Source organism: Oenanthe melanoleuca, chromosome 6 (assembly GCF_029582105.1).
Source record: "Oenanthe melanoleuca isolate GR-GAL-2019-014 chromosome 6, OMel1.0, whole genome shotgun sequence".
Lineage (NCBI taxonomy): Eukaryota > Metazoa > Chordata > Aves > Passeriformes > Muscicapidae > Oenanthe > Oenanthe melanoleuca.
Genome location: NC_079340.1, coordinates 32,292,201 through 32,314,692, shown reverse-complemented (window position 1 = coordinate 32,314,692; position 22,492 = coordinate 32,292,201). Strand labels below are relative to the sequence as shown.

Below are 22,492 nucleotides of genomic sequence, written 5' to 3'. Positions count from 1 at the left end.
ATTTAAAGTTACACACAGGCTGATCCCTGAGTGCTCCCAAGGAGGAGGAATACACACAATGAGGAAAATGTGAGGTGAGGCTTGAGGTGTAAGTGTGGACAAAATTCAAATTTCAGAGCAACTGGAGGTGAGGCAGTGGGTCTGGTTTGGGCAGAGGGGTAAGAGGTGAAAAGTGCTTTTGAAATGAGAAGCCCAGCAGCTGGTGAGAGCCCTGTCTGCACATTCTTCATGATCCCAGCCCTTTTCCAGGTTTATTTGTGCTGGGGTGACCTGGCATTGCACAGTTAGCCCTGGATGCCTCAGTGATGCTGCCAGGGCACCGTGCCAGGCTCCAGTTTGGGAACCACAGAGGTTGTACCCCTGCAATTTCTGGCTCATTTATCCCCAGAACTGGTGAAAAGTATCATCTGGAGCAGTGGGAATAATCAGCATCCTCTGCTCCAGAACAGCCCCAAATCTGATTCCAAGCACCATTTTTCAGTGGGATTGCATGGTTCTGTTGCCTGCTGGCCAGAGACACATCTCAGAACACTTCTGCCAACTGTTTCATGCACAAGGAACATGGAGCCAAGCTGCACAGTTCAGTGTCAGCATCCAAACCGTGAGATTTGGGAAGAATCTTTGTAAATTAAAGCTAAAAACTGCACACTAAAAGTCTGTGAGGATCTTCAGGATTAGATTCTTTTTTTTTTTTCTGCTGCTCCACAGCAACATGTGGGCATTACATGTGTTTTGGTGGTACATTAAGGAGTAGATAATCTGTATTTGGTTATTCTCCCAGACAGTCAGTAATAATAATTTGAATGAGGGAGATTTTAAAAAATGCATCTGGCAACTCTGTGGGTGTGTTTTGTTGTTTGTTTTCTTTTTTTTTTTTTTTTTTTTTTTTTTTCCCCTTCTACCCCCACAATATAAAATAAGAAACAACACCAGAAACAACTCTGAAATAATTATGAAACCAATAAATAACCCCTGAGCTCTAACGTACACAGATGTCTTTCCAGAGGCGGCAGGCAGGCTTGTGTGTGGAGTTAAAAAAAAAAAAAAAAAGGGAAAACTCCGGGAGCAGGGATGGGAGGGGGCACTCCGAAGCCCCCAGGGCTGGGACCCTGCGGAGGGGCGCAGGATTAGGTTTGGTCCTTGCCAAAACAACAACAAAAGAATATGAAATAGCCGACACAAACCTATTTAAATAAGGAAAAAAAAAAAAAATAAAGAGGAAAGAAAAAAAAAAAAACAACAAAAAACCAAACCCAACTACTTTTTTTTTTTTTTTTTTTTTTTTTTTTCCCTAAGCAGCCGAGCCCAGCTCATCAGCACTGAGGCAGGAGCAGGAGGGGTTTTGGAGTTAACTGCATGCAGGAAATCTCTCACATCCTGAGTCCCAGCTCGCTCCTCTGGTAACTGTATATTATGGGGCTGCTCTCCAGCCCCAGCTGATGAAAGTTTGTCTCGGTGCGGGTGCGATGTCAAAGCGCCTCCAGGCAGCGCAGCCGCGCTCCCCCCGAGCGCTGCCCCCGGCCCGGCTCCCCGCGCTGCTGCTGCTGCTGCTGCTGCTCGGCCCGGGCTGCCTGCCCTCGCCATCGCCCCCCGGTAAGTCTCACTCGGCTTTTCCCCGCAGGATCCCCTGCCCCGGCTCCGTTTCGGCCGCGCCGGGAGCGGGAGGTGGGTCCGGAGCGCGGCTCCCCCCGCGCCGCTGCGGGATGGGGCGGGAGGTCCCGGCCGGGCACTCGCGAGCTCCCGCTCCTCTGCGGGGCTACAGGGAATTCCCGGGATAACCGAGCCGTGCAACCCCCAAACCCGCCGGGTCCCATCCCCCGGTATCCAAAACCCGCCGGGTCCCATCCCCCGGCATCCCCCAAACCCGCCGGGTCCCATCCCCCGGCATCCCCCAAACCCGCCGGGTCCCATCCCCCGGCATCCCCAAAACCCGCCGGGTCCCATCCCCCGGTATCCCAAACCCGCCGGGTTCCATTCCCCGGCACCCCAAAACCTGCTGGTCCCTTCTCTGCACCCCTATCCTCTGGCACCCCAAAACCCGCCGGGTCCCATTCCCTGTTATCCCCAAAGCTGCTGGTCCCTTCTCTGCTAACCTATCCTCTGATACCCCAAAACCCGCCGGGTCTCATGCTCCGGAACCCCTAAACTTGCAGGTCCCTTCTCTGCACCCCTCTCTCCTGGTACCCCAAAACCCGCCAATCCCATCCCCTGGCACCCCCAAACTTGCACCAGCAGGTCCCTTCTCTGCACCCCAAAAACTGCAGGACCTTCTCTGTACCCCCATCCCCTGGCACCCCCAAACCTGCCGGTCCCATCTCTGTACCCCCATCCCCTGGCACCCCCAAACCTGCCGGTCCCATCTCTGCACCCTCATCCTCCAGCACCCCAAAACCCGCTGGTCCCATCCCCTGGGACCAGAGCTCGGGTTCCCCCAGTTCTGTAGTGTCCCATGGAGAGAGGGGGGCTGGAAGTTCTCCTCCCACGCATCCCCTCCAAACATCCCCCCGGGCTGAATTCAAGGGTCTGGGAGCCTTGTCAGAGTTTGGGCTCTGTTTCCAGCTGGGAAAAACTGCGCGGAAAAGCCAAGTAGTGATGGTAAAAGCGTCCTGGCAGGGTAGGAGTTTTCTCGCCGGCGCTGTGTTCATTCAAAGCGAGCTCCGGGCGGGGAGCGCTGTGCTATCCACACTCTAGATGGGGAACAGGCTAGGAAGGGATTGTCTCATCCTACAGCAAGTTTGGGGTTTGTTCTGGGACTCTCAGAGCGCCCAGGTCTTCTCCTCTTCATTAAGCAGCTGACAGTGCAGATTTTATATGAGAGGAAACGAGATTCTCCTCCATGAATACATTTAACAGCACCGAGGGGTGTCTGTGTCCCTGGGTGTTACTACAAACTCGTGTGTTTGGTCTTTTCTTAAGCTTTTTTTTTTTTTTTTTTTCCTCATTGTAACTTGAAGCTTTGTAAATATTTGCTTATCTCCACATTTATTGATAGTGACTTTCACTGGTACTTTGGCTCTGAACTTGCTAAGAGAAAAGATGGGGAGATACTTCAGCACATGGAAATCCCAGAGGGGGAAAGGACAAGGTGCTGCCTTTGATGAAGCACCTGGAATTTATTTTAATGGATTAACAGGACTTGCAGCTTTGCCGTTGGGAGAGGGTCCTGATTTCTCTTTGCCAACACTTGTATTTGCACCAAATCAGTGTGTTTGGGGTACAGGCTGCAGAAATTCCCTGGCAGATGAGGAGGAATAGTTGCCCTGTGGTGAGGATTTGGGTGGGAGGATGGAACATCCCTGCTCTGAGTGTGGGAGCCACTGTGGCTGGCCAGCCCCTCCATGGTTTTGCAGCTGGAAAAATTGGAGGTAAAACCCTTCAGAGTGTTTGTCCCTACAATACTAAGAGGGCAAACTGTGGGTGACTTGGCTCTAGCACACAGATGAGTGAGCAGAATGGGAAGAGGGGGTGGAAATCCAGTTTCTTGTGGCTCAGGATTCCCTCAGAGCTGAGCTGAAGCTCTAAGGTTACATTCACACTGATGATTTAGTCTCTGTGTAAAGTTTGTGTCAGCTCCTCTCTCTGGGCTTTAGATGTCTACATTTGGGCATGGTGGCTTGGATTTGCCTTCTTGTTCCTCTTCCTTCCACACCATGTCTGTAATTTGCTCTTTCCCATCCAGAATATTCAGTGAGCATCCCCTTGCCTTAATTCCAGTTTTCCCTGTGGAAGCAGAGCTCAGCTTCAGCCCTGCCAGAGCTTGTGCTGCTTTCTTGGTCATGGAGGTGCTGAAAGTTCCAGCCACGCTCCCAGTGACACCAGGTGCTCCTGGCTGGGCTGGCACAGGTCTCAGTGGGAATTCTGGAGCCCTGCAGACATCCTAATGCTGCCAGGACACCCTGGTTTGTACAGAAACTCCTGCTTAGTGGTTAAGACAAGTTGGAGTTATGATGTGGCTGCCTGAGTGGCAGGTCTGTTATTAAACAGAAATTATCAGGTTGTGGGCTAGACAAATTTAAAGTAGCCTTGTTGCTTGCTTTTAGTATGTTTTCTTTCCATTTTTTTGTGGTTTTACAATTGCCCTTTTAGTTTTCAGTCTTGTGCTAGGTTTCTATTTAAAGGACTTCATGGACAAAAAGGAAAACTCAAACTCAACCAAATTAACTTTGTTGTCCTTGTGGAGTGGGATCTAAAGTAGGAGGAGATCTCATCTTACAGTCTCAGTCAAACACCTTAAAATTTACACCTGACAAGGTTTTTGTGGTCAAAGCTGTCCTGTTTCTGCAGGGCAGACAAAGTGATGCTGTGGATAGGTAAAGTCCAAATTAAATTGTATGTGTGTAAAAACTTCTAAATTTCTTTTAAATATTGTGTGTTAACTGGGAAAACAGCAGAAAAAAATGACTCTTAGAATGACAGAATAGTTTGGGTTGGAAGGGACCTTAAAAACCATCTTGTTCCACCCCCAGCCATGGGCAGGGACACCTTCCACTGTCCCAGATGGCTCCACACCCCATCCAGCCTGGCCCTGGGCACTGCCAGGGATAGAAGAGCCACAGCTTCTCTGGGCATGAAAAACAAATCCTAAAACTAAAACCCAAAATTCTTTACCTTCAGTTAAAATCACTTCTGTCTAGATTTTAATTTGCTGCTGATTGCAGTTTCTTTGGGTCTAATGGAAATAAAGTGCAGGAGAAGAAATCTTGCCTTGTCTTGTGCTCTAAACCTGACTTCTCCATCACCTTCATTTATAAATCCTGTCTTTTCTCAAACTGCTCCAGCATTTGTGGCAGATATTTCTGGTGTTTGCATAATCACCTCCTTGTCTGATGATTATCCCTTCCAGGTCCCCTGCAGACAGCCTGGCATGAGCTGTCACTGTCCATGGGGCTCCAGAGATCCCTGCCAAAATCCCCCAGCTGAGGAATTCATTGCCACTCTTCAGCTGTGTTTGCATCCTCGCTGGGGAGCTGGCAGCTTCTTCACTGCTGTTTCCTTGGGTGCCTCACCTCTTGCTCTGCTTGGGATTTTTGGAAAGGCTCTGATCCAGACCCAAAGAGCATCCTTGGACTCATGATTGTCAGGCTGTGCTTTGGGTGGTTTTGCATCCTGCTGGGAGCCCCAGTGGGATTTCTGTGATGGCACCTGGGTGACAGCAGCATTCCAGGGCTGTGTTTCTCTGTTTATCCCACTGAAAATATCTGTTTATCCCTCAGTCACACCCATGATCATGAAATTCTGTTCTAAAAAGGCTCAACTCATATAAAGGCTTCTTTGGTCCTCCCCCAGCCTTCCCCACACCTCCCTGTGCTCCTCCTGACAGATTTATCCCTGCTGTTCCCAGCAGGTCTGACACTGCCAGGGCAAGCTGGCCCAGCTGGGCTCTGCTCTGTCTGTGCTCTGAGCCTCCTTTTGGGCTGTGCCAGAGCCCTGAGCTGCCTGGTGCAGCTCTTGGGGTGGGTTTCTCCTCTCCTGGGCTGGGACAGCTGCTGTAATGCAGGAATTGACATTTTTAGGGTATTTGGGAATCTTGTGGAACACTCCAGGTTATACAGCAGGCGCTCCCCAGCTCTGTCTCACACCTGCTCAGGGTGCCAGGCTGTTCCTACTGCAGGGATTTTTTATTTAATCCCTTTTTCTGGTGACTTTCCTTCCTCTCCAACCTCTCATGTTTTACTGCACGTCATCCTGGATCTCACTCTCCCTGTTGCCTGCACTTTGTGCTTAATTTCCAGCAGCTCCTCATATTTCTCCCTGGACAGAAGCACATCATTGCCCAGTTCTGGATGCTGCAGGCCTGAACCACACCTGCAGAGGATTCTCTTGGGTCCTGCTGAGTCTCCAGGGCAGATCTGTGACCAAGTAAATTAAAACCTCACAGTCTGAGGGTAGCAGTGGATTCTTCACAGTGCAGCCCAAGAGCTCAATCCCTTTTGTTTCTGGTTTACACAGAGCAAAGTGCTTCAAATATTAAATATTTATCTTTTTGCCACCCCACTAACTAAGAGGAGGGATTGTTTCTTAGTAGAGCCCTCCTCCAGCATCTTGCCCCTTCTCTTTTTAGGGCTCATGCAGGATTTTGAGACTAAGTTGGTATCAAATGACTTGAACTCCATCATCTAATCAGAAATTAATCTGTTTAATCCCTTCAGGTTGTTCCACTAATTTTTTTTCACCTCATACAAATGAATTTTGCTGCTTTCCATGACCTGGAGCTAGGATAAAAAAGCATTTGGAGGCAGGAAATTGTCCTTTCACAAGGTCAACTTGCTAAAAGCAGTGATTAGAAGAACAAATTCTTTCTTGTCCCAAATCTATGATGTAATAAGGCAAGAAGTGAAATGTGTCATGGCCTGTTAGCCATGCTGGATAATGCACATCAAGGCAGAAAAACTTGGATGCAGAATTTGGCACAAAAGGATCTTTAACTCATTTATTTTGAGGTATTTTTTAAGAGGAACTGTGTCAGCCCCTGGAAATTTAGTTTAATATTATGTATCATGTTCATTAAGTGAAAAACCTTCTTCTGACAATGGTGAAAGTTTTCTTGCTTCTTTTAAATGTGTTCTAACCCTGAAAGCAGCTGAAAGATAAACTTCATATGTGACTGCTTACCTCTGAAAAAATATATTAATATACAAACTTCAACAAATTAAAGTATTTATGGGATTATTTTGGTATAGTTATGCAAAAAAAAAATTAAAATTACAAAATCTGGACTTTATAATTTAATAAGGGGATCATATGGGCCTGGAGCTGAGCATGGCCAGTGCTGTGCCCAGCAGCACTGCCTGAATGCAGTGATGGTCTGTGCTGAGATCCTCTGCTACTTCAACAATTAGGAGATGTGAGGAGGATAATTCAGTCCATATTAAATTTATTTTACATGCTTTTTCTGCCACTGAGAGCGCTGTGATGATGGAGAGAGTTGGGAATAAATTCAGCACACAGGGATGGACACAGCACCTCATCCTTGCTCCTTTTTGCACTGGAGATCATGGAAGGGTCTCAGGTTCAAACCTGCTCTTGCAGTTTGATGTGTGGTTTGAAGCATGAGGTGAGCATCCCAAAGGAATGAGGATTTATTTCTTCATCTCTTGCCTCCTGAGTAAGGCACAGACATACTTTGGGTAAACAGCAAGGTGAAAATATGGGATTGTTGCAGGAGAAATTCCAGAATCCTGGAATGGTTTGGGCTGGAAGGGACCTTAAATTCCCCCCAGTGCCACCCCTGCCATGGCAGGGACACCTTCACTGTCCCAGTGTCCAGCCCCAATGTCCAGCCTGGCCTTGGGCACTGCCAGGGATCCAGGGGCAGCCACAGCAAATCTGGGAATTCCATCCCAGCCCCTCCCCACCTCACAGAGAGGAATTTCTTCCTGATATCCAATCTAAATCTCTCCTCTTTTAGTTTAAACCCTCACACTTTAGAAAGAAGGAGCTATTTACTCCCTGTGCTGTTTTTATCTTATTTCTATGCCTGCCCCTCTTTTGGCATAAATTCCCTCCCCTCCATGGCACAGCCTGGTCTCATGTCCTGTGCTGCATTTGAGATCCTTCCTGCAGCACCAGAGGATGTGCAGAGCTTTGCCAGTGACCTGGGGCAGTATCCTGCCCTGAAGAAACCATAAAAATAAATATTCTTTGCTCCTGTAGCTCATGTGTGGAGGAATGTGTGAAAGTCAGGAGTTGTGGAGTGACCCAGAGCTCCTGGTGACACTTTCCACAAGGTCACACTCAGAAACCTGGGCAGGACAGGTGGCTTCAGGAGCATTAACTCACTCCAAGTTGTCTTTTCATTCATGTTTTAAAAGCCAGAAGGGAGATTCAGTGACAGCCTGTGCTGGAGCAGGTGCAGTTCATTTTCCTCTCCCTGCTGTGTGATGTGAGGATCAGGAATTCCCCACACAAGCAGAAACTCCTGGTGGATATCAACTCCTCAGCTCCTCTCACATCCCGTGCCTGCTCACCTGAATTAATGCTGCAGCTCCCCTCAGCCGGGTCTCCTGGAGATCTGAAGGGCTGGTTGGAGTTCTGGGAGGAGCACAGCCCCTCTCCCAGCCCCTGGTGCTTTTCCCTGCACAGGCAGAGCATCCCTCAGCCCAGCTGTGCTGAGCATTCCCTGTGCTCCCCCAGGCAGGTTAGTCAATCATTGCACTGTGCCTTCTGAAAGACCAAGAGGAAATTGTATTTTTGGGAGTAATTTGAATTTTACTTAGTGGAAGTAGCTTTTCATGAGGTTTTGGGGGGAGGAGCTGGAGAGGAGCACTGGACCTGGATTTTCACATAATTATGTGGACTCATTGCTGGAAAGTGAAGATATATTTAGCACCTTTTCCTCTGCCCTTGGAGCTGTGTGGATTCCTGGTGCTTGTGAAGCACAGGTTAGTGTTCCCCTGCCTCAGTAAGTGTTTTTGGTGGGTGCTGCTGGTGCAGAAGGGTGCAAGGCTGAGTTCATAACCAAAAAAAGGATATGAGGGACTCTTTGGGGAAGAAGCAGCAGTTTAGGAGCAGGCAGATGAGGTGGGATATCCGTCACTCTGGCATCCTGGAAATACCTCAGGGAAAGGCACTGTGCAGCCCTTGGGGATTCTCATCCATCACTAGCCCTGTCCTGCCTGTTTTCACAAGAGGGAATGGCTGGGCCAGCTGATATGGTGTGGATCAGGGCTTGGAAAGCAGCAGCTGAAACAGGATTTGCAGCAGGAGGACAGAAGCTGTTGTGTCATGGGCTTTCCAAAGCTCCTTTGGGTTGGAATCTTGCATTTCTCACTTGCCCTCTTCTGTGACCTCCAACCCTGAGCTCTTCCATGGGGGGAACCTCTCAATCCACCCCATGACCCACTGTGCTGAAATGCCCTTTCCTTCAGAGCTTCACTGCTTTATTTCTCCATGTTTTGAAATGTTCTCTTGTAGGGAAAAAAAAAAAAAAAAAAGAAAAATAAAGACAACTCTGTCTTTGGACTGGTCCTGAATAGCAATTCCTCAGTCAAACATAACAGCATCCCAAATGAGGCTGGACAGCTGTTTCCCAAATATATCCCTGTATGTATTCTGTACACATCATAAACTGGGTTGGGGCTGTTTGAAACATTCTGCAGCTCCCTGCCCCCTCCTGCAGTCAATGGCAAATGTTGTTCTCCCAGCTCCACTTGTCACATTTTGTTCTGGAGAACAGGGAGGATATTGAGATACACTGGCTTCTCTCCTTGACTGCATTTCAATATGTATTTTGTATAATGAGGGCCCAAACCCTTCTGCCATTACTTGTGCTTTAATCACTCTGTGCTCTGCCCAGATTGCTCTAATCGCATTTGCATCAGCAGGAGTTGCTCTCTGTGATGAGCAATATTTCAATATTTCATCTGCAAACAGAGGGGACACATCTCAGGCACTCGAGGAGGAAGGAGCTGCCTGGCCTGGGTTTGTTTCAGCTCAGCTCTCCAGTGAGGGATGGTGCAGCATCCTGACTGCAGAAATAGATTTTCAGGAATTAGAAGGAACAAAGTTATTTTTACAGGTTTTGTATTTTTTCTTTCCCCCCAAGTGTGATAGCTCCCTTTTAATTTTCTAGTAAATGGCTTTTTGGCATGTGTTATCCACTGAGAAAAGCCTGGTGCAGAGACATCATTTTGTACTTCAGCCATGACATTACTCTAGATGAGAGCTGAAAAGTTATATAGATATTACACCAATATATAAACCATGTGTGTTAGGAAGACAAGTTCAGTTCTGAAATATTTGCCTTAGCTATGCTTTTCACTTTCAATCTGTGCCAAACATGTGCTTGAATGACTGATGGAGTCATATGGTTCCCTGAATAAAGCACTTTATTGTGCTCAGACTTGGAGCCTTCCAACAGTTGTATTACAGAAGCTTGAAGATTAAGATGATCCAACTGCTTAGGGGGTATGTCCCACAAGGAACATTTGAGTTTGGCTTTTCTTGTCCCCACCTTTTCTATTTTTTGCCTTTCTCTGTGTCATCAGTTTGCTCAGCTGGTGGGGCAGTGATACTGAGCACAGGGTTTGGTGCAGGAGAGCAGCAGGTCACCTTCAAATTTCAGCTTTCCCTGCCGTGTCCACACTGAAATGTCGAGCACATGACATATTCCAGGCAGTTTATGGGGTTTCATGGAGGAGGGGTGAGAGGGTTGTTCCCTGTCACTGATTATTTCATCAGCAGGATCAGATTTAGGAAAGGAGTGAGTGTGCACGAGCAAGTGATGACAGGAGGTAGATCTGAGAATTCCAGAGCCCAAATATTGAAAGTCATGTTTTTAATGCTGTTCAGTTAATGGGGATCAGGGAATCTCAACCTTCCATTTCTCATCCTGGAGCTGCCTGTGTGGATCACTGGTGATGCTGCAGAGCTTCATCTTTACCCACCAAAGATCTTCCCCTTTAGAAGCCAAAATAACAGAAAATTAAATTCAGAAATCCATGGAGTCATCTTACTGCTGCCTCCCCTCAGGCTCAGCAAAGACCTCTGCTGAATTCTCATGTTTGAAAAATTTTTGTACACAAGCAGTAATTTTGCAGTGTGAAAAAAAAAGACAAAATTCAAACTCAAGAAGATCCATGGAATTCATGGCTTTCCAAGGGTTTCTTGTGCTTAAATGCCTGAGGTCTTGGGCTTGGGGATTTGGGAGAAGGGAGAAAACAAGTAAAACTTTGTGTTTAATTTTTCTTTTTTTTTTTTTTTTTTTTAATGACTTATTTTCCAAGCAGGCCATGAAAGGACTAATTTTCCTGGGTTTTCTAGAAAGAATCAATGTACTGCTTAGAGGAGCAAAGGTTAGCTGGGAAAATAATTCATGATTTGGAGTTAATAAAAACTTTACTGCAAGAGATAAGAGTTTTACTTATGCACAGTCAAATCTTGCCCAGGCTTTTGTGCTTAGAAATAAAGGAGGGCAGAGTCTGGTGCTGTGCTGCCTTTTATGAAGCTGTGGAAGTGCTGGAAGTGGGATAATGGAAGCACCTTATCAATGTGGTGATTTTTGTCCTTTTTTTCTGTGTTCTCAGTTGATGTAAAATTTAAGCTGTTGCTTCTTTGACCTTGTGCAAGTCTCAGGGCTGGCTTTGTTTAACCATCATGCACTGGAAGTCTGGTACTGGTTTATTTTCTAGCATTTTCACATTTCTTATTATATATAATTATATTTTGCATTTTTATTTTTATATTAGTGCCCAGGGAGGTTGTGGATTCCCATCCCTGGAAGTGTCCAAGGGGTTGGAGTAACCTGGGACAGTGGAAGGTTCCCTGTCCATGGCAGGGATGGAATGGGATGAGCTCTATGGTCCCTTCCAATCCAAACCATTCTGTGATTTTATTAAGTACCAGTTTGTTTTTCCTGTCTCAGGCAGAACAGGAACCATTTCAGAAGGTGGTTTCAGCAAGGCCTGTGCCTGGATAATGTTTAACTTGGGGAATGTTTTGGGTTTTGCTGGGAGATGGAGTGAAATAGAGGGCTGGAATCTCAAATCCCCAGACCTTGACCACATAATTGGATAATTGACACTTTTTTTTTCTTGGCATGATATAATCTGAGCCCTGATGTTGACAATTTCCATTTAAAGCAAGCTGGTTTTTCTTTTCTTTTTGTTGTCCTTGATGGACAAGAGCTGGATGTGATCCTCTGTGCAGTTCTATACTGGAATCCTATCTCACTTTATGTACAGGCATTTTATTCTCCTGCCATCTATAAATATATCAGCACTGGCAAGATAAATACCAAGAGGCACAGAAAGCTAAGGGACAATCATGGCTCCTGTCACCTTTGGTTTTCTAGATTATGTAAAATAATTATTTTAGTTCCCTTGTAATTCAGGCTTTCCAAGCCACCAGCTCCAGGCTCAGTTCATCTTTTGTGAGGACAGATGCCCCCAGCATTCCAGATGTGCTTCTCTCAGGATTATTTTGGATCTCTGGTCTTCCCTGGAATCACCCTTTGATGCAGCATTATCAGTGTTATCCCCAGTCCCACGTGTGGCCATTCTGGAGTCACCTGCTCTGAGGAGCAATGGTTAGAGCAGAAATGCTGATGATCCCCAAGGGTACAACCCTCCTGGGATCAGCCCCTTGCTCCAGCCTGCAAGTCATTGGGGTTTGTAATATTTGTAATATTCCTGTCCTCTGTGCAGCCATGTCCCACCTCTGAGCATTGCATTGCAGGAGGACTCTTGAGTAAAGGTTGATGATAAAAATACAGACTGATCAGAATATATTTTCTTACTGAACTGTGATAAAACCCTCCCCTTGCCTGGTTGTGGGGCTGTGTTTGTGGGCAGCTTCCATTCCTTACCCTGTTTCACCCCTTCCTAAAGTTCCTAAGTTCATCTCCATCTTGAAGGACAAGACTTGGTCCTCCCCTCTCAGTGTGTAAGCTTGGGAGTTTTGGATTGAAAATTTCTGTTCTGAGTTTGGAGGTGACAGAAGAATGATCCCAGATGATGATGGGGATGAAGCTCTCTGCCCTCTGCAGGGCCCCAGGCAGCAGTGAGGCTCTGGGGACACCTCAGGAACACAAACCCAGTGCCAGTGGCTGAGCCAGGGCTGGATGCAGCCAGGTGGAAATCCCTCCCTCCACAGCCAGGAATGACCCAGCTGGGTCATGGACCCACCAACTGAGAGCTAAACTGAGGAAAATGAGGAGGGAAATGGATAAAGGATGTCCTTCCTGACTTCCAGGGCATTGCCTGTCCTTAGCTGGTTGCAGTTTGCAGAAAGATTACTCAGTTCCATTATTCTTTACAATCCAAAGATTATTCCAGTGCTTTGAGTGTTTTGTTGCAGAGAAAAATGAGGACAGGCTGTGACTTACAATTTTGAGGTGGTTTATAGTAGGAAAGGTTACACAAGGATAATTTAATTCAGTCTTTTTTATTCCCTCACTTCTGTAATTTTCCTAAGTGCAGGGGGACAGGAGGGGTGTTTGGGGACAGTGTGAGGAGACAGAGCTCCAGTCTGGGATGGGGATGGACATCCCACAGCCTAAAGGGGCTCCAGGAGAGCTGGAGAGGGACTGGGAACAGGGGATGGAGGGACAGGACACAGGGAATGGCTTTAGGCTGACAGTGGGTGGATTTAGATGGGATATTGGGCAGGAATTCCTGGCTGTGAGGGTGTTGGAGCCCTAGGACAGAGGGTGCCCAGGTTTGCTGTGGCTGCCCCTGGATCCCTGGCAGGGCCAGGCTGGACATTGGGGCTGGACACTGGGACAGTGAAGGTGTCCCTGCCCTGGGTGGGGTGGAATGGTGATTTGCCAGTCCCTTCCCACCCAGACCATTGTGGGATTCTCTGAACTGTGTTATTCTGTTTTTGTGTGGGACAAGAGCAGCCCATCCACAGGGGAAGGAAGCTCAGCATCAGCTGACTTTTCTGTAAATCTGTGTGTAAGAGATGGATTTTGTTAATAAACCAGGTCTGACTCCTGTCCTGCTCTGGGGCACAGCCAGCCCTGGCAGGAGGCTTGGGCTGTGCATTTAGTGGGGCACATTCTGTTTTCCTTGCACTTAATCCCATTTTATCCAGAGCTACTCAGCACTGGGTGCATTCACCTCTTTGTTTGTCATGAGGACAAATAAATGGCCCTGCCTCACTAAAAGCTTATTAATTTTAAGTAAATGCAAATCTGGAGAGTGTCTGGGTTTTTTCAGGAGGCAGTGGCATCACATGCTCAGAGTTTATTTTGCACAGAGCTTGGAGGAGCTGAAAAGAAAAGCAAAAAGATGAAAACCACTCTTTGCCAACAAGCCCTTGTATGATACTGTGCAAAGCAGAAAAGTTGTAGAAGTACATGGCAGATGAAAAATATTTAAGCCACACAAAAGTCACTGACAGGTAACATCTACTCATCTCACTATTTGTACAAAGTAGCTTTTATTTTACTGGGGGGAAGAAAAAAGAATAAAGGGCACTGCATCAGCTTGTGGGCTGCTTGTGGATCAAAAGCATTACCTTCAGTGCAGGCTGAAAATAGAAAACAGACACAACTGGGAAGTTTTTCATGTGAAAAAGTGGGAGATGAGCTTGTGTCAGGAAGAGCTGGACAGAATTTCACTGCAGTGGAAAATAAGTAGGTGAGTAAGTAGGTGCATGTGACACAAAAGATAGGAAACCTGGGTCTAATATAACTTCCTGGTCCTGCACATGGCCTGATTTTCTCCTCTCTGACACATTACCAAAATTTCAATTCTCTGATTTCAATTATTGCACTATTTATTCTGCTGTAGCACCAAGAGTCCCTGTAGGGAAGAGGCCTCATTATTAATGGAACACAAACAATTCTGATGGTTCAGCTTCAAAGAAATCCTCCTGAAAATGGGGAAGGGAGGTGCAGAGTGTCTGGGAGGAAATACCAGCAGGTCTGTGAGCTTGAGGAGCTGCAGCCCTGGGAGCTGGGGATGTGCTCGGGGTGATGGAAACCCTTCCCAGTGCTGCTCTCCTGGTGTCCCTGGGATGCCCTTTGGGGGAGCTGTGTTTGTTCTGTCCCAGAACATCCCACAACACTGGGAATGTCTTTTGTGCAAGGGGCTGGGTGAGCTACCCCTGACTGGGGTAAATTCCTTGGTGCCTCCTGCTCAGGTGAGGCTCAAAGACTCTCCAAGTTTTCCCAGGACTCACTTTTGTACCCACCTGGTTTTATCCCATTTTTCCCAAGTTTCCTGCACTATTCCTGCTTTATTTTTGGTCTGCTCTCTCCTTATATTTTTTGTGGGTATTTTTCCTCCTGATTTAGAATACTCCTCTCCCATGTCTGTGTCCCATTGCTCAGTGCCTTTCAGATCTCTCCTGCTCAAGATAAGTGTGGGTTGCTCTTCCCTGCTATTCCCTTTTTTTCTGCCCCATGCTATTCAAAGCTTTGCAATCAGGCTGCAGAAACCTATTTAAAGGATTTACCTTCTTATCTTCCCCATATCCCCATACTTCTTTTTTTTTTTTTTTTTTTTTTTTTTTTTTTTTTTTTTGGGTTAGAGTTTATTTATCAGCTATACAGGGTGTCTTTATTTTGCAAAATATATCCAGCCCATAAATATAATGAAATTTCATGAGAAAAAACCATTATTTGATATACAAAAGACACCACACTGTGCTGATATCACACTGAGGGCAGCTGGGAGTTAAGCAAGTGCACAATTCATGTGCCCAAATTCTCTCCAGAATGAGGCCCAAAATTGGGCTGCAGAGCTTCCTCTGCCTTCCTCAGGAAGCTGTGATTTTTATCACACCCAATAATTTAAATAAAAACATTCAGATAAGCAGCCAAGTATCTGGCTCAGGGAGAGCAACTAGACAGAAATTGATCTTGTGTTTTATAAATGCTGTGCCTTCAGAAGAGTTTGCAAACCCTGAAGCTTGTCTGCTTTGTTTCCCCCCAAATAAATTATCCCTTCCAATAAAGATATAACTGCTGCCCATAAACCTGTCTCCAGACCATCAACACTTCTGCACAATGAGCATTTTCAGCAGATAAATAAGCACGTGTGGAGATGAAATTAGCTCATTGTAACCTTGCTTTGTTATGCACCACGAGCATCACTTCCTTGGGATGGAAGAGAAGGAGGAGTGGCAAACTTGAACCACACTTTGTGTGGATTTTCCTCCCTTTTCCCATTGTATTTTTACAGACCAGGCTGTCTATTTAGGGAATAACACATCTGTGCACAAATGCTGGTTCCCTCCCTGTTTTTCCTGCTGTTTTGGGTAATGCTGTGAAGCTCATGCTTTGCAGAGTGATGAGGAAAGGCACAGGGAGGAGGATCAGAGAGACTTTGATGTTTCCTGCTATCACCTTGGCAGCTCCATGTGCCAGAGTTCATGGAAGCAGAGCAGACACTGCATCCACAGGAGGATGAGGATCCCCCAAGGGGCTCTGAAAACTTAGATCTCATCACACTTTCAGAATGCAAACCCCACAAAATCATAGAAGGGCCTGAGTCATTCAATTTGTGTGGCTGAGGTTGCTCTAGTGGGCCAAGGAGAAAGGAGAGCAGGGCTGGAGCCAAACTTTTCTCATTCTGCTGAGATATGCTTCATAAATTCCTGCTCTGAGCAGGGAGCTTCCTGCCTGATAATGAGAATAAAGGGTTGGAGGTTCTGTCTGGACCCTCCCAGGCTGCTGAGACTGTGTCTCATGTGCCTCCCTAGGGGAAAACCAAATCTTGGGCCAGGTTTGGATCATCTCTCCCAAGGGCTGTGTCCTGCCAGCCCACTGTCACTGGGGCTGCATCAAAGGGGTGCAAGAGCTCTGAGTAACACACAGCTCCCTCTCTCCAATATATTTTATCTTTTTAACTTGTGAAGGGTTATTTTTTTTTGTTTGTTTTGGGTTCTCTTTGCGTGTGTTTTAGTAAAGTGTTGTATTTTTAAAAGCATGTTGAAAAATACCAGACTTCATTTCTGCTCACGTTGGCTTTGCCATAATGACAGCACAGATGTTTTAAAGCTAATTCTAACAGTGACTAAATGGGGATAATTCTGCTCAGAATGTGTCTCTTCATCCTCTGAGAGCATTAGGGGAGCACAGGGAAGTGTGGCAAACCCCAGCAGAGTTTTGACCATCCTGTGGCACCTGGAAGCCATCCCTGTCTTCTCTTTGATTTATTCTCAGTTATTCTTCCAGCTCTTGTCCTGTGATATTGGTTTTAGGGCTCTGTCTTGACAGGCACAATGCCATTAATATATTTAGGAGGAGGAAAAACCCTTGATAAATGCTGCTTGCAAACAGCTTTTTGACCTGGTGCTTTGAATGGAAGTCATCTGCCTGTGTAGGAGTGGAGTGTTATTTCAGTGAGTTTATATTCTCTTTCTCTTCCAGACATTTTATTTTCCCCACTAATGAGGCTGTGCATCCTCCATGATGATATCCTTGCATCCTGATATCTCTACTCTTAATGTGCACTCTTTGTCTTCTGCTGCCCTCATTTCATCTCATTCCCCTGAACCCCTCTGATTTCACAGGTTCTCTCTGGAATTTGTGTAGCTTTGACACTGTTGAATGTTTAATCCTTTTCCTGAAGTATTTCCTTTTCCAATATGCTGCCAAGTCCCTTAAATAACAAGGTTCACCTTGTCAGAGGCTCTTCCCAGCTAACCCCAAGTGCTTCTCCCTGTCCTTAGGTGAGGATGTGGACAGCACAGTGGAGCCCCCCAGGCTGCAGGTGTCAAAGGATCAATCCCAAGATTATGAGATAACAATTCCCTTCCTTTTGAATGGAGAGCAGTGGAGACCAGGGAATGGCATTAATTCAAAGGTTAGTCTTCATTTTGCCTATTTGTTTATTCTGAGGTGTGTAACAATTTAAAGCTGTTGGGAGAATTCAATGCACTTTCATCCTGTAGGTTTTTATATATTTTTAATATGTTTTTATATTGTTGTTGCCACATATCTAAAACTGTTGTTTATTTAATTTAAGAAATGCATAAATGGTTTTTGGTTGGTTCAAATGAATACCTTTTTCCTTCAGAGATGAATTCTTCTTTCTGATGGCAGAAATGGAAGTTTAAAGTGAAAGAATCATAATTTCATTGCCTGAGATTCTATCATGCAACAGCAAAACCAAAACTGAGGGAGGGGCAAGCACACCAGGCAGGTTTGTTTGAGTAAATACAGTCTGACAGCAAGAAATTTAGGGACCAGTTAAATAATGTTGCTGTGCTGGCTGCAGCTTTTAGGGACAAAAAAAAAAAAAAAAGCTGGGTTTTATCTCTTTCCTGAAGTATGAACACAGTTTTTTTGTTTATTATCACCAATGTATCATGGGAATCTCTCACCCAACCTTTTAACTCAGGTCCAGCTTGATTCCAGCTCATTTTTTTATGTTGCTCTTTCAATTATCTGAATGTGGAGGAGAAAAAGTAAAGTTTTTAAGTAGTCAAAAAAAAAAAAAAAAAAAAAAGAAAAGAGAGAAAAAAACCAAGTAAAACCCACAAAAACAATACAAAAAGCCCAGAGAGCCAATTAGAACCAGCTTTCCTTGCTGGATTGGGAAAGTGTTCCATGGAGAAATCCTGCTTGACTGCTGCAGGACAAGGCTCTGGACCTCACTGCTGATTGACACAAGTAGGTGTGAAAAGATATTTCCAAACAAGGGCTCTGACTTTCAAAAAAAGCTTGCCTGGATTAAAATTTTTCCCTCTTTTCCTCTGTCCCTTCCTAAATAGGAAAGAAGGGCCAGGCCCAGCTGTGTGTGCAGTGGTGAAAGGGATATCAGAGTGGGTGTGGAATGGTTATCTTGGAGAGATAACACAGATGGCTCCGTCCTAGATGTATGTGCAACTCTATTTTTAGATTATTTAATTAGAAACAGGCTTTCTCCATATAGAGAGAGGCCTTTTAGCTACTCACTGCAGCTCTCTGAGAGGATCTTTCTGTGAGTAATGATAATGTGATTTATATAGTTAATTTGTTTCCCAGAATTACTTTCAGTTTAAGATGAACACTAGAAAAGATTTGTGGCTTGGTAGAAAGATCCACGTGCTGTATCAGCATTTTTTTTTTCTCTTTTGAATGCCTCTTTTCCATGGAAACTTATAAATTAAATACACAAAAGTGCACATCAGGCTGTGGGAAGAACAACAACTTCAGTGGTAGAGGAGAAGAGTAATGAATAGCTTGTCACATAAATATTGATCAAAAGCACAGAAGTTAAATACTGCTGTATTTGATGGCTAAATGGGATCTATTGTTCTTCAACTCGTTTCAAAGTGTTCCTCTGCTTTATTTTAATTGTATATGAAGTCAAAAAAAGTATGTACTTGTAAGAGGGGAACGGTATTGCAATAGGATATATGGTAAAATAAATAATGGAGTGGCTATAAAAATGCCAGGGGATTAAAGTTATTTGTGTACAGATAATTGCCTGGCAATGATGGCCCCATTCCCCAATCCTTTCACTGTAAATACTCCTGCTAAACAATTAGTCCCTGGGAAAGCACACTCATCATTTAGTGCAGCTTCTCTCCCATCTCGGAGATAAAACTGTCCTTTTATTTACCCCGGGAGTCGCTGCAGTATCTGCTGGAATCTCTCACTTGGAATCTGTCAGGAATGATTATTAAGCTAATGACTTTCTACACTGAGCAAAAAATGTGAGATAATTCACACTGTCTAATGGCACAAGCACACAGAGCTGCTCAGCAGCAACGAGAAAATTCCATTTACTGAGGCAAAAAAATGAAAATTTGCTCACCTCTAACCAGATTTTACTTTAACACATTTGGGATGTGCTTTTTCAAGGACATCTCGTGATTTAAGTGCTTCCTATGAAAGTTTACATTAGTGAGAGGCAAACCCCAGTTTTAAATTCAGACATGTCATTAAATTGTATTTAAAGAGTTTCCTAACTGTAAATTAAGTGTATGGAGAGAATTGATCATTTACTGGGCACATCAATTTTTCTCTTCACCTTCCTCAAGTCAAAGCTCTATGAAACCAAGGCCAGCATTTCATGGTGGCATCATTTCAGAAATGTTGTTGCTTTTTTCCTGTTTAAAAGGTGCCTGTGCTGGTGCCAACACCTTTTGTAGAATCATGGAATCCTTTAGGCTGGAAAATACCCCCAAGGTCATGAAATCCAACCTTAGGGCACCACCTCATCTATTAAACCACAGCACTGAGTGCCACATCCAGGCATTTCTTTAAGACTTCCAGGGATGGAGACTCCAACCCTGCCCTGGGGAATCCTGATCCAATTCTTATCCATTCTTTCAGTGAAAATTTTTTCCTAATATCACCTGAGAACAACTTGGGACCTTTTCCCTTTGTCCTAACAGCATCCTGGATAGGGAAGAACATTTAAAAAAGAAAATATAGATACTTAAGAGAAGTACCTCAATGTTTTTACAACTGTGTGATGCTGTTTGTTTATTTGGGGTTGATAACATTTCTCCTGGCATCTTTCAATTTAGAAAACCTAACATTTTCAGTGGGAATATTTTACTGTAGGAAAAATACCTAGTAAAATTCTTTTATTAACTGGATATAATATTCAGTTGCCAATGCTGAGCAGGCTGATAAAATTGGTGGCTGCTATTTTGGGTGTGCAGTTGCTGCTGCTGAGGAGAAAATGCTGCGTTTGTGGCCGTGTGGCAGCAGGATCGGGCTCCTGAAGGGTTGTGCAGCATCACCCTGGGCTTCAAACAATAGCTGCCCATATTCCCTGCAGATGTGATTTCCTCCTTGCCTGAAATTTTGTGTGCATTACAGCATGTGTTGATAGGTCATTATACATTAGAGCTCCAGTTGTCCTTCCACTTCTCTTTTTTCATTTGCTCAGCACTTTGCCTTCTGTGTTGATTGCCACCCCCCACCTCAGTGCTTGCTTTAAACACACCAGGGCTGGGTTCTATTTCTCTTAAACATTTCCAAGGTTTGAACGAAATAGTTTCATTTTATATTATTTCAGTGCAGCAAAAAGCCTCCTTTCCCCCCCACCACATATTTCCAGCTGAATATTTTTCTTCCAAACTTGGCTCGCGACTCCCAGATCCAGCCAAGTTTGATGAGAGTTTGGGTAAGTGATGTTTTAGTACACAGAGCACTTTAGGGAAGATTTCTCGAGGACCATCTGTTTGGCTTCAGCTTTTATCCTCACACCCTGTTAGGGACACAGAGGGCTTGGTGTGTGCCAGATCCCTGCAGCACAGGAGCTCTGGGTCAGGTAATATCAGTGATGCTGTTCCAGAGCCTGCAGCACATCCCTGCTCTGGGGGAGACAAGAGCCAGCCAGGAAATGTTGCACATGGGCATTAAGAGGATTTTGGCTCTGTGCTTTAAAGGTCATCACAGTGGGGGAATTCCTGGCATGGAAGAGCTGGAATGCTGAGGGGATCCCAGTGTGGCATTGCCCTGGGCTGACACTCGTGTTCCCAGAGGGACACGGGTTAGTGGAGCTGGCTGTGCACCAGGGATTGGTCCAGATTGCAAAATGAGTGAAGTTCTTGAGAAATGGAAAGGATTTTGTGAGGGTTTGGTGTGATCAGCTGTGCAGGTGAACACAGAGGGCTCAGGGTGTGGCACCAGTCACTCAGGTGTGGGGGTTTCTCTGTTTTTTCTGTGTGGGACCTGTAATGCCACTGCTGGCACCTGCAGGGTCTCAGAGAGAAGCAGGACCAAGTGCTTGGAGAGATTTAATCCTCTCAGCTTTCTAAAATCACACGGGCAAGTTAGGTGCAGCTTTCCTTACTGGGGATATTTTGCACATTTTGATGCTTATGGATCTTCTTTTGTAATCCTGATCTCTGTCCAACTGCATTATTAACCTGTGGGTGCTCCAGTCAGGATACAGCTGCCATTCATAAAAATAAATGGGAATGCAGCTGGACCTGGGCAGGTATTTGAGGACCTGCAGCCTGGAGCTGAGTGTGGTCCCTAAAAACACCATATGAGAAGCTGGAAAGCCTGAGATGCTTGGACTTGATTAGAGTTTACAAGTTGCCAGGCCAGGTTGCTTTCAAACAATGGAATTTCAAACAGGGAATTTGATTTTTGATGTAAAATTTGGGGGATGTGTAAATCAATGAGCAAATTTGCCTGTGTGACTTCTTTAAAATAATTAACTGTGGGAAAGAAGCTGCACACAATCTGCACACAATCACTGGGTCAGACCTTTAATCCACCTGGATCACTGTGAGCCTCACAGGACTCTTAAAATACTGTCACTGATATAAATATATAGCTCAATATATAAAAATAGATTGGAAAATCCATCTGTCCCCCACCTTGCAGAGAGTGAGACTCTTGTCCAACCCCAGGATATTGGGGTTGTGTTGGAGTTAGAGACAAGCAGAGGAAGGGAAAGGTGCCCATGGTGGGCACAGAGGATGGCAAGACCTGCAGGACATTTCCAGCTCTCACTGCAACACCAGTGACTTCTAAATCCAAATAAATCAGAAATTCTTCTCTCTGTGGGGAGGGGGCAGTGGATTCAGGAACAGTAACACTGCTTTGCCAAGATGAAGTTTTCAAGGCCAGACTCTGAGCTCGTGTGAATCTGTTTCCTTCCTTTGCTTGGGCTGGAATAAATCAGGGTTGCAAATTGAAATCTTAAAGAAGGGTTTAAAAAAAAACAGGGAGAAAGAAAGATGAGAAGGCAGAATTCCTTTTCTTGTAGCAACACTCTTTTTTTCTTTCTTGGTGTTATGTTATGCTTTGAATATAAACTCTAGCAATGAAATGTGAAGATAAAGATGAAAGCCAGCTATAAAATATATATTTAGACCATATTTCTTCTGGTTTTTAAGTGTACACTTGTCACAGCTCTAAGATTGTGCATGTGAAGTGGCAGAGGATTACCATTCCCTGCTGCTTAGCATGCATTGCATCTCCCTTTGCTCCTGAAGAAGCAGCTTTTGCATCCCTGCCTAAATATTCCTAAATATTTTGCTGTGGGTTGTGCTCAGGAGCAAACATCAGAATCTTGATTATTTGTGTGGCATTCTGGGCACTGGTTATGTGAATCCCAGTGTGCAATTCTCTGCTATCTGTACA

At 45.2% G+C, this 22,492-nt stretch overlaps 1 protein-coding gene across 1 annotated transcript in view; it reads left to right on the top strand.

The window, feature by feature from the left end:
* Window positions 1-1,375: 1,375 nt before the first annotated feature.
* The window catches only part of ADAM12 (ADAM metallopeptidase domain 12), a 168,248-nt gene continuing 147,131 nt past the window's right edge, over window positions 1,376-22,492 (top strand). The window contains exons 1-2 of the mRNA XM_056495215.1: window positions 1,376-1,593; window positions 17,122-17,255. Coding sequence (XP_056351190.1) covers window positions 1,440-1,593; window positions 17,122-17,255 — 288 coding nt within the window. The 5' untranslated portion in view covers window positions 1,376-1,439. The remainder of the gene's footprint in view (window positions 1,594-17,121; window positions 17,256-22,492) is intronic.